This window comes from Hyposmocoma kahamanoa, unplaced genomic scaffold (genome assembly GCF_003589595.1).
Source record: "Hyposmocoma kahamanoa isolate Upper Pololo Valley unplaced genomic scaffold, ASM358959v1 114, whole genome shotgun sequence".
NCBI lineage: Eukaryota > Metazoa > Arthropoda > Insecta > Lepidoptera > Cosmopterigidae > Hyposmocoma > Hyposmocoma kahamanoa.
The window spans coordinates 15,183-28,499 of record NW_020653383.1 but is presented as its reverse complement, the minus strand read 5'-3'; the positions used below and the strand labels follow the sequence as shown (position 1 = coordinate 28,499).

At 36.5% G+C, this 13,317-nt stretch overlaps 1 protein-coding gene across 3 annotated transcripts in view; it reads left to right on the top strand.

The window, feature by feature from the left end:
• LOC113239712 (alpha-actinin, sarcomeric) overlaps nucleotides 1-13,317 on the top strand; it is a 44,980-nt gene that overhangs the window by 21,384 nt on the left and 10,279 nt on the right. For all 3 annotated transcript variants that reach the window (XM_026476803.1, XM_026476801.1, XM_026476800.1), the window contains exon 2: nucleotides 13,005-13,209. In XM_026476803.1, the coding sequence (XP_026332588.1) occupies nucleotides 13,005-13,209 (205 nt within the window). The remainder of the gene's footprint in view (nucleotides 1-13,004; nucleotides 13,210-13,317) is intronic.

The following is a 13,317-nucleotide window of genomic DNA, read 5'->3' as shown; positions in this document are numbered from 1 at the left end:
AACTTCTCAAACAAAATTTGTTAAATGAATATTTTCACTGTTTAATTATTTATTTATCATTCAGGTTATCCTTTCTCGAGATCTGCACGGTTATATTTGAATATTAATGTATATGCAGTTTATTACTAAATACTGCTTTCTAAATGCTAAACATTTTCGAAATTTACTTTCAAATTGAACAGTCACCTAATTTAAAATAATTATTAATATTTCGTAAATTGCGTCAATTGACCTATAAGATTACATTATACGATTATACAGGATGTAACCGAAAATTGAATGCAATTGAAATCCAAGAACGTAGAGAGTTACTTTCAAATAGCCAATAGGCACTGATATTTTTGTTGAATATTTTATCTAATTAAATTAATTTCATCTTTAAAAATTGCTATATTTCGTCGACATCGATATTAAAATCGAGCTCGAATATCCCTAACCTCACACAACCACTTGCTATGAAGTTGTCGAAAATACGTGACGTAATAACAGATTTTAAGACTGAAACAACAGATTGTAATCCAATTTCATAGAATCACTGTAAAACGCAGCCCAGGATACAATCGATGTTTAACAGCATGAACTGTGAAAGGTGCTAGGAATGATTTTAGATCGCTATTTACATAGCACAAGTTATTATTTTATTTTATTCGTACTTAAAATTAGTAGAATTATAAGATTCAATTAAAATTCACTATTGTACAGACATTTAGTTTGTATTATTTTGCAATAATTTGACAAGGTCATTGTCACAATTTTACTTTATTGTCCCATTGTTTATGGTTTTGTAACAAAAAAGTTTGTACTTAACACTAGAAAACAAATCTTAATCAAAACTTCACTGTCTCACAAAAGAGTATCATTGGCCTAACTCAAAACTCTTAGTTTATAACAACGCTGCTATTATTATATAAATATTTTATGGGGGTATGTATACTCTGATCGCGTGGTCGGTTGGTAGTGGAAACTGATATGACCTTTAATACTTTGATATTAGTTTCCCTTGCTTAAATTGCCGTGCGATTTGTTGCAACCGATCGCGCGATTCGATTCAACTGAAAAAATACTTTAGGTAGTTTCCCAACAAATCACCTTATTTTTCAATAAGTTTCTTTGCTTTGTAATAATTTATAAAGAAAATTACAAACTGAACAAATTACTTTAATCTCTTTAAACAATTTGCTTCTCAGAGATTTTGTTGCTTTGTAAACAGTTTGGCATAATTATTAATAAGAGCTGTGATTTATTCATGATCACATATAAGTATTTTAACTTCGTTGATTACTTTAAATTATTTAATACGTCTTGTTTTGTAAATTGTTTCAAAGCAACAAAAATAAAACCGTTGCAAAAAACATTGTGATCTGTTGGGAAAATATTTGAAATATTTTTTCAGTTGAAATGAAACCTTTATAATACCGCTCCTCACTAAAATACCTTCTTAGTGTGTCAACAGTTAACATTTTCATAAATAAAATAAAGATTCACAAAGAAAAAAATAATAATTGAAAGTAAACACAAAAGTACAGTTTATGAAAAAAAAAACACCCAATCCTTTTTCCAAAATTTAATCTCAAAGTTCAACTCATGTACAGATAGGCTCCTGAGCTTAGACACCCACTACGCCATCTGTATTTTGAAATATTGCCTTTTCATTCCTAAATTTACATACGTACTTCGCTGCTGTCCGGCTTGGAAATTCCATAATCAGTTGATGTCAATAGATTCTGATCTTAAAAATCTTCTTCAATCCATTCTCAACGTCCATCTCACCCACAATGCCTGGACCCAAGCTATCCTCCCCATCAGACATGGTGGTCTAGGCGTCAGCAGTATATCAGCCATAGCATTCCGGCCTTTTTGTCCTCAATCTACAGCACGGTCAACCTCGTAGGCAGTATCCTAAGGCTTCCGCCAACAAACTGCGAGGTTACGTGCTTAATTGAGTCCAGAAACGCCTGGGTCCAGGTTTGCCTCAACGAAAATTCTCCGTCCGACCCCAAAATTCAAAGGAGCTGGGGTAATATTCTGTGCAAAATGACTTAATGATTCATTGCACCCCAATAGACCAAGCGCGTCTGGTAGCGGCGGCGTCCAGGTGGGAATCTGGCCACTGGCTACACGCGTTCCTCTCCGCCAGTACCGGTATTCGCATAGCTGCAGGCCTGAACCTTGATGTCCCAGTTTGCTCCCCTCATCGGTGTCCTTGCGGCAAAGACGTAAGTGCTCTGGGTCACCACGGTCTTTCCTGCCAGCTGAACGCCGGCCGTATCTCCCGGCAAGCAGCCCTCAATGACATCATCCACCGGACCTTAGCCACTGTTAACCTGCCCGCTATTCTCGAGCCAAGCGGCATGTCGCGAACAGATGGCAAACATTGGAGTATGGACCGGGCACTGGTGTGGGACGTCACATGTGCCGACACACTTGCCCCATCCCATCTCCAGCACACCAGCAAGAGGGCTGGCTCCGCAGCTGAGCTGGCGGAAAGAATAAAAAGTAATAAGTACCAGGATCTTGGCTCCGACTACCTATTTACAGCCTTTGGAGTCGAAACCCTTGGCCCGTGGGGTCCCAGAGCCCTTCATCTGTACAAATTTTTATCGAAAAATTAATTGATTGTCTGGGAAACCCAAGGGCCGGCAGCTACCTTGCCCAACGCATTAGCATAGCAATACAAAGGGGGAACGCTGCGCTGCCAGCATCTTGCCGCGGGGACCCAATTTTATTCATATAATTAAAAAATCCTAGTTTTACTTTCTAGTAGTTAAGCTTTTATTGTCTTTTTTACCTTACCTGTACATTATCTTAATTAAATACTATATCACTAAAGTTTAAATTAAAACTTTATGAAAGACGTGCTTGTACCATAGTTTTTTTTATTTGTTTTGTATGCAAATGGTTTGCAATCCCAAGAGCTACAGCTGTTCGGCCAGTGTTGGTCCGCGGATTATTTTCGAAATGATCCAACACCGCCTCTCCTATGTCAGGATCACGAACACTTGGGCGACCTTCTGGCCTGTCACCCCGGAATGAGCCACTAGTTTGAAGTCTCAAAACCATATTCCGAAAGCAGGCTCTCGAAGGAAGGTAACAGCGTTCAGCCTCTGGTCTACCATCGATAAATCTCTGACGTTCGCGTGCTTGGTGTAACTCTTGCTGCTCCGACGCACAGCATTATTTCATAATATTCTGAATTACTTAGAAATGTCATTACTATGATTATTCCGAAATTATTGAATACAAGATGAGGAAGAACAACACGGGATACCAATGGCAGAATGACCGACAGCGTCAATATCCATTTCTTTTTAATCATCAAAAACAAAACTGTAGGTATTGAATCTTATTGTAGAAATGTTTCCAATTCTAAAATACTCTACCATTTTTTTTCCCGCCATTTTCGACTAACTTCAAAGTAAGTGGTGGTGTGAGGTTAGTGACGTTACAGCACATTTTAATACCGCTATCGACGAATTTTCGTAATTTTTTAAAATGAAATTAATTTAATTAGTCATAATTTTCAACAAAAAACAATGCCAATTTACTCTTTGATAGTAACTCTCTACGACTTTGCACTTGCGACTTCCACTGCTCCTTTCGGTTACACCCTGTATATTAGATTAGGAAGACGAAATTCAAATTTTAATACTCTCACGATACAAACATAGTTGTGTTTATGCAATCGAACTTTATAACCCCATTTAACAAAGACACAAATAATAATTAGCCTATACAGTCCCACTGCTGGACACAGTCCCCCTCTCACGATGAGAGGTCTGGGGCTGTAGGTTCCACGCGGATCCAATGCAGATTAGGAACTTCACACATAAATATTTTTTTATTCGCTGACACAATTAATTTCTTTTCTTCTAAACGTGTCGACTCTGACATTTATATGACCAGTAAGGACCAGTAGTCAGCGACTGACACACCATTATCAGTAGCGTTGTACAGATCCTCGCGTGTGCAGGTGTAGAGACACGCAGGGTGTTACGAAATTGCTTTGCCGGTATGTGGAGGTTCTCGTTCTCTTCACGATCTTTTCCTTCGCCGAAAAGGTCACTGTAAATTTCCAATGAAACGTCGTACTTCTTCCTCCTGTCCTTATTTTACGCTAGTGGGGTCCGCATGAAAAAAATTCAGCGCCCGAATTCGAACCCAAGGCAAGTTACTACTTGAGAGACGGTAGGTCTTTTTTTGAAAAGAATAAAATAAAGAGCTAACACCGAATGCCACACAAGACAGCCAAATACTTCATTGCAGAATTTTGCCACCAAAATGTAGGTACAAGAATCTTGCCAACATTTCTCCTATATGCCAATTTCTAGAAATTAAGCCCGCTGGCACTGTATTACTTGCATAAATCATATCTGCCTTGACAGAAGGTTATTATCCAAGACAAATAATGCCCGTATGTTATACTGCCATCACCGCAGGCCAATGTTTTTATGCTTTGAGTCATTAAGCAATCATTATGTTATTATCGACTTTTCCTTCCAGAACCAGAAACTTGAAGAAAAGACTATGATGATATCAGTCCGTATTTAAAAAATAACATCACTGCATAAGACTTTTGTTATAAATAAAAATTAAATTGTTCCATAAATCAGAATTTGCACTGGTTTCCTGTCCGTTTTAAAATAAAAGCGCCTGAAATAAACAAAATTTGAATTTCCTAAGCGGTTGGCAACACGTAACCTTGAACATCCGGGAAATGTTCCTCACTACAAGCACGGATTATTTTCACGATAATAACACGAACTTTATTGGATTTTGACCTCGAGATTTCGACGATCAAATTTTTGTGGTGGGCACTTTTGTGTCATTGAGTTCAAATATACAACTTACACAATGGACTGGAAAAAACTGGTGTAATGAATAAGACCAATAGGATCGCGTTCCCCGAATTGCTAAAATTAGACCAAGTGAAATAACGGACGGTATCAATAAAACGATTGTCGTACTCAACTTTAAATGAGCTCAATAACATCCTCTTGAACGCTATCATTCCGATCATGAAGTAACGAAACTTTAAATTGATTTCCTTTAAGTAATGTGCGGTTATAAAATCTACGAAAAAAATGTTAATGATGGCATGACGCCATTTACAAATTATAATATTCTCAATTGCATAGCATAACGAACTCATTGTTCTCAATACTAAAAATTACCCCAAGATTTGACCAATGCCATAGGAAAGTAAAGCTAGGCATTTATCTACAGTGACCCAGAACTGCAGTCGGCACGTAACTCGCCTTGAAGCAACCTTTCATTCTTGACGCTTACAACTGTTGACATATCTACTCTATGCTAGTGGAGTTGAGCCAAGTCTGTTTTAGTCTGTTTCGAGTTTGGGGAAGAATAAAATTGCCTTCGAAATATTTGTCCAGTGAATGCTATTAATTGAAATACAAAATAATGAGTGTTATTTTGCAGTTTAATTGTAACGTGAAGCTTGTTTTAACGAGTATAAGTACTGAATCCTGTAAACGGGTGAACAAAAACATAATCGCACATTCTAGGATTTTGATAATTTCAAGAAAGCGAGAACGGTACCTACAAACGAGCATAATAACGGGCAGATCTCGTACAGATGCTAGCCAGCATCCGATTCTAAATGGCACGCACTGTCTACACCTGCGCCTGAGTTGCGTACCTTATTTTAGACTCGGGTCGTAGTGGCCGTCGCAAGGTGATGCTGGATTATTTTCACATTCTAGGTCACAATGCCTGTTACGTCTCAGGGACAACTCCCCGTGGACGCAAGTTTGCTCTCAAATAATTGTGACATTCCGTTACGTGTAGCAGGTGACATTGTGACACAATTCTTGACATAATACATATATCTGCTGCTGTTTTTATAAACTGGCATTGGCGATGATCGCCATAATTTTTATATTCAAAACTGAAACTAGCACAAGCCTAGTGGCCGCCTTATGGGAAATATTTAAAATTTTTTGCTATTTCATATGTCTATTTTTTTCTTGGCTATTGCGGTTATTACTTCAGCAACTTTTCACAGCCACATTTTTTGACTTGTCTCTAAAATGGCGACACTTACAAAATAAAAATGAAATTTGGAAATTGGTTTAGGAAGGTGGAGAACGAGAAAAAAATATGAATAGATAAATATAAACATTCTATAAAATGATAATTATGGGCTATGTTTACCATTTTTTTACTAAGACAAAATAAATTATAGCATCCATTATTGACAATAAATTACATTTGAATGCTCCACCCAGTATAAATACCTAACGTACTAATTCCGGTTGAAATTGCTATTATCAAGTAAGAATATTTTTAAAAATATATTACGTAAACAAACAACAAAAAAATAAAGCTGATCCAAATTATATTTCAAAGATTCATTCGTTCGACGAACGATTAAACGATTAACGACGACGAATCATTAAAATTTCATTTCCCACGTCGTCGCGTCGTTTTCTTGTTACAATTACTGGTATTTTGTTATAATTATTAATACAAAGATCGAACACTCAGAAAAAATTCCTTCGATCCGGCCGGATTCGAACCGACGTATTCTAGCATACTGTGCCAGACGCTATACCAACTAAGCCATGGAACCAACCAGCGGACCTCACTCGGTATCCTATTGTTGGCTAAGTAATGTTTAATAAGCATGCAAAGTATCGTCAAATAAAGAAATAGCTCTTGGATGTAATTAGAATTAATAAATAAATAACCATTATTGTGTAATTTTAAGCTTTCTTTAAAAATTCGAATCGTGCATGAGTAATTTTGACGCAACGCAATGGAGCCGTTAAATTGCGGTTAACAGATGGATGACAAACACGTTCCCCACGAAGTCATATAAGTACCTCGTAAATATTCCTTCACCTGCCTGCATGTTCTAGGTCATATTGTAATATCTAATCGGTGCCAAAAGGCGTTCCAACAATGATTCATCTGTTATGGCCGCAGTCGACATAATGCAGCTTGATCTTGGGTCACTTTTAAGCAGTAATATATCGACTGATATTTTACTCTATCCACTTGCAACAACTGTCTATGAATATTTTAGCACACACAAAACTTTACTGGAAAATCACTTCTAACGCAATCACCAAAAGCATTAAAATTCTATAACAGCACGTTACGAGATCGATTGCTTGCAGGTAGAATTTTTTACCGATGTCTCACGTGCCTTTATTTATACCTATCTACGAAACTTGCAACAATGGTAGCACGATCGATATCTCTATATTACATGTACCTCGATAATTAGAAGTAGCGGTATACCGTAGCGAACAAAACAACGGAAACCTACAAGTGAATATGAGTAACGTGACAATAATTTGAGCCCACTTAAAGACAATAAAAGCAATAAAAACGTGAACTAATTAGCAACTCGGAATGAAACGTTAGTAACTGTATTGAACTTTTCGATACAACAGCAGCACGAACCATTTCAATGACAGAATTCTATTTATCAGCGCCCAACCTTGAATCTGCGGAACCAATCGCTTGCATTTCATGGGAACTGGCGAACTGTACAAATACCTAGGTACCTCCTACCTGTAACAAGTAGCTAATACGTAACATGGTAAAATATGACATGGTAATAAAATAAAATATAACGTAATAAATACGAGACGTGTTTGAAATACCAAATAAACAGCCATCAACACGCTACAAAGAAGAATACGGATAAACTATGAAATTTTCTCTCAACCATGACCATAGATATAGAAAAAACTTTTATATCTATGGCCATGACCATGGGCCCCATAAAGGGCTCGAAACTTTGGTGTGTTAAAAAACAAATGTACGCGATTTATATCCGAAAAATAGTTTAATTTCCTAAATATCTTATCAATTCGGACCCTGAAACAAAATCGAAACAAATTTGACAACTTCGGCGGCCCAGCGGTTAAAAATCGGTAAGACCAATTTAGGAAATGATTTTTTCTAAATTGATTCCCGGTCTGCGTATTCTGGGTTGTTTTTTTTCCCCGAAATTAATTTCGTTTTATGTGAAAAGTACAAGGAATCCATCCATCCGTTTGAGAGGTAATTATCTCATTTATTTGTCACATTATTACTATTATTAATCTTACATTGAATCTAGGGTTTAAATTAATATAGTAATAATTTTTTTATTGTATTAAAATAATACCTAAATAAATGTATTATTCAAAACCTACCTATTCCACGTGCATTTCTCTGCCGTTTTTAGGTAGGCACAAACCGGTACTACAGTAGTGAATTTCATAATAGTGTTTCTATTTAATAAATTAAAAATAGACTACCTAGTCCATTGTACGGCGATACTATTAAATGAAATGATGTTTCCGTGATGTAATTGTTTATACTACACGTTCTTTTTAATGATCTAATACAATACGAAAATTGATTGGAAATAGTCATTGTTTCGTTTAGAATTCGTCACTAAAAAGGAAATATGATATTAAATATTTACTTTTAACAACCGGGGCGCATTAAAGTGATTTAACGAGAAACTAAACCGTCACTGATCATAATCTACACAATCCAATATTTTTTAACACTTCGCATTTCCATTATATTACCTATATAAAATGTTATACTCAAGGACATAATTAAAGGAACGCTAAAAAAGGTTGAATTATTATAACACTGTTCATTGAGTCACTAACCAAATATACCGAACGTTTTTTTAATCGGAATCAAAAGACGATTGAAGTTATTCTTTTTTTAAATAGTAGTTCATATTAGTGTATACCATCCCGGGCATCTCGATCTTGAAAATTTCGAGACCCGAAACTTCGAAGCGTTAAAATTTGAAGTCACATAACGAAATAGTATTAAAAAATTCACTAAACCAATATTTTTTTTTATTCTGGTTACTCTAATTAATTCCAAGAATAAAATAAAAACAAAAGTTAGTAATAGGTAGTAATAAAATCAGCTCTAGTGCAGGTCTATATGAAATTACATTAAATGCCCTTTGTTTCTTTCGTGCAGGCTATAAATTAAAAAAACTTTCATTTTTTTTATTTTGCTATTTGAATTAATAAAGAATTCTCATGTTTTGTCTAAACGTCTAGCCAATAAGTATGGAAATCTACTTTCGAAATGGTCTTGAAAGTCTCGTTTTTACCGATATTTTCGAGACCCCATCGAGTCTCGGCTTTTCTTGCGCAAGACGTGGAAATGCCTCTAAATATGTCCATGAATGCATATGCTGCACACTCACTTATACCTCAATAATAACGTTACGCTGTTTAAAAGAAATTATTTGCACAACAGAATAACGTTATGTTCACTTCTAAGTTTATTTCTGTGGTTCACTTCATTGAGTCATCTTCAGAAGGTGATGCGTGACTTGCTCAATCCTGAATTGCAAGCAAGGAAGTGTTGAATTTTGAATTTTTTGCCATTACTTGCGACTTACAGGAAATGACGACTACTGCGGCCAAACGGTTCGAACTGTGGGCGCTAGACATTGAATTCTGGTCTGGGTGTTCTGGGTAGTAGACCAGAGTGAGTTCCGAAGTTGGTAAAATACTTTAAAGAGTACCGAAGACGTACGTAAGTGTGTATTAAAAAAGGATGATGACAGGTATATCTGAAGTGTCACCAAGTTTGTTTAATTTACCTTATGCAGTTGGAGAACCTCTTTAAAAAATCTGAAAAAATCTCAATGTACCACCTTGGTATTACCAGATTATTCTTTTACACCAACTACATAATCATACAAAAAATGCATGTAAGTTCACAGTTTGCATCATATTCCATTATTCATGGCTAAGTGTATAATATCACCAATGAACAATGGAAATACATAGTACCTACATATATGTTGACGTCATTTAATCGGTCAAAGTCAAAAGTTGTGACTAAAAAATAGTGTTCGATTTCCAACTAATACGCGGAGCTACCGTTATAAAAAACATTTTCGGTTGTATAAAAAGTTCGAGCAAAAACTAAATATCAAACTTTAATTAATTATGTAATGGCCATGTTGATCTACAATGTTTTATCATCTTTCGTATAATTTTAGGATTAAAATTTCATACAAATCCTGTCCTTTCTTGTATAATACAGCTCTTAGTTCCGTCTGATGGTCTCTTCGTTATCAAAGTCAAGGCTAGTCAAGTAAGTATAATCAAATCAAATCAAATCTGAAAAATAATTAAATGGCGGATTTTTGTGGTTACAGTTTTTATACAAATTAATTAATAGTTGTAAGTCCTGTTTAAGTACAACATTACGTTTCGAGTTTCTTTATTATTTGTTACCTTTCTAAGCTGAAGGGAAACACATCATCACACATCCCAACCGACCAAAAAACTGCAATAGTTTTTGGCGACTTTCTATAGACACATACACACATCAAAAGTGTCTAGGGATCAAGTGAATATTTTTGAAATAAAAATTATTTAAGCAATATTTACCAAATCCAGTCTTCCAGGACGACTTCTTACTTTAATGCTTATGTTTTATTTAACCGCTTACCCCTATATTAATAATAAAAATAAACTAAAATTGATGTTTTTGCAAATTGTGGGAAAAAACTCAAATTAACGGCGTCAATTAAATGACAAAAAAATGGCGAAAATGATGATTTTGCTCATTTTTATTGTAAAGATAAGAAAATTAATAATCTGTATTTCCACCATTAACACGAATCACACAATTACAGCGATTTGGCATGCTTAAGATGAGTTCATCAAAATCACTTTGAGGAATGGCCGCCCATATGTGTTTTGTAACACGTCAAAATATTGTTGTAGAGTATGTACGGTATGCATACTCGGCACAGCTCTTCTTTCAAGCATATCCCATGCGTGCTCAATTGGATTGAGGTCTGGCGATTGAGCAGGCCACGGCAGAACGTTGATACGAGCTTCGGCAAGAATGCGTGTTACGACTCTAGCCGTGTGTGGACGTGCGTTGTCATGCATTAGTTGAAATGAATCACCCAACTGGCCTCGCAAAGGGATGATAACATCTGAAACAATCCTCTCTGCGTAAACTTGAGCATTGAGGTTACCCCTGATCCAAATGAGATCGGTTCTTCCGCCGATCCAAATACCGGCCCATATCATTATTGTTCCCCCACCATATGGATGAACTTCCTGACAATATCTCAAACGTTCATGACGTCCAGATGTTCTCCAAACTCGAGTACGTCTTGTATCCGGTCTCATACCGAAGCGGGATTCATCCGAAAAGCGCACATAGCGCCAGTCTTCTTCCTCCCAGTTTCTGTGTTCGCGAGCCCATCGTAAACGGGTCCTGCGATTGCAGGGTGCAATAGGTGGAACTCTGAGCGGCCTTCGGGATCGCAGACCCACTTCACGTAAACGATTTCGGATTGTTTGATCGCTTATTAGCAAGCCTAAGGAGCTGTGGAGCCTCGTAACCAACATCATGGCGGTCATGGTACGATTCCGTCGAGCAGTATTTTGGATATACCGGTCCTGTCTGCGAGTCGTGATGCGAGATCGTCCTCCATGTCGCTCGGCCACGCTGCCCGTTATGCGATAGCGCGTCCAGAGGCGACTTATGACGCTCTGTGTAGTGTTAAGAGTGAAAGCCACAGCACGTTGCCTGGAACCAGCTTCCAACATTCCGACGGCTCGCATCATCACTTCTCGGGTTAAATGATGTCGTCTCTCCATAATAATGTAAATTGTTTCGGTTCCGATGCAGATATTGTAATGATTTTGTCAAAACGCTATAACTCATTTTTATACAAAACCACATTGACAATCGATTTTCTTCTTATTATCGAATTTTAAACAATATTCCTTATTTAAATGTTAAAACTCACTAAAAACTATCAATAGCGATACAAAAAAGTTAATATAATTAACCCTAATTGCAGCAATACTCTTAAACGTACGTGATCCCTAGACACTTTTGATGTGTGTAGATGTGTCTGTGTCACTATATAGATATAGTGGTTTGGCATTGTCATGATGAATATTTACCACTTTGGGTGTTTTTCATTAATTAAAAGAAAAAAGTTCTCTTTTTATTTAAAGTCAAGTCAAAGTCAAAGATTATTTATTCCATAGGTAAAATAAATTTACACTTGAAATCGTCACATTTAAGCTACTGCTCGTTCACTACGCTGACCTCCCTGAGAAGAACGAGCAAGAAACTCTAGGGATTGCTCTTTTCAAATAAACTTAAATGCTATGGAATACACTTTGAATCAAATTTGTGTGGATTCTTATTGTGTTTAAATTGATTTAGAGTGATTAAAATCACCAAGAATTGCACAGGCTTTGTTGCCAGCCCATTATAAATAGTTGAAACAACGATATCTATGTCGAAGTCGTTGAGTTGAAATTAGGTATTTAGAATCGTATGACTAGGCATGCTAGGTACATATTTAGACTGTCTGTAGAACATGCGACTACATCTGACCTGTTAGCAATTACTCATATTTTCGACATTAGACGTACGATCTGCCAATGCCAATAGCGAATTCGGAGGGTTGAACCCCTCGACTTCTCCCCTACGTGCAACTGCAGTATTGATTAACGCCATTTGTGTGCGTTTCAAATTTCATTTCCAGCTACTTTTACACTCTTCAAGGTTCACATTGAATTGAAAATGATACGAAAAACATTTTTGAATAAAACTCACACTTCCTATTTCATGTTTAGATACCTTTAAATGTATTTACAATAAAATTATCATATCATAAATTATACTTCTTAAGAAGTATTTATTTTTGTTATTTATCACAATTGCTACATATTTCTTACACAAAGTAATGACGTCACAATAACTAATGAGTTCTTGGGTTTTCGCGATTGTTACATTAAATCGCATATATTTGATGAGACTCTTAAAGGGCTCGAAAGGTTGGTTTGTCGAATTAACCATTATTTGTATAGATCCGACAAGAAATAGTTTCACTTCCAATCTCAACTCTTAACTTATTGATGAACAAACGTTTCATGTGCACTCCAAAATGTGGTAAAATTCATATTCCAAAAGAGACGACCAAGCAAGGTAACGCTTATTATCCTTGTTTCCAGACCTTTACGGCATGGTGCAACAGCCACCTCCGCAAAGCCGGCACCGGCATCGAGAACATCGACGAGGACTTCCGTAATGGCCTGAAACTCATGTTGCTGCTGGAAGTCATCTCCGGCGAAACCCTGCCCAAGCCCGACCGCGGCAAGATGCGTTTCCACAAAATCGCGAATGTCAACAAAGCTTTGGATTTCATCGCCTCCAAAGGTAAATAATATTATATTATATTTACATCTATTTACTTCCAGAGCACATTAGTACTTGTATATAAAATCAGGAACAACCAAGAACTATGTATATATGCATCGTCTATTC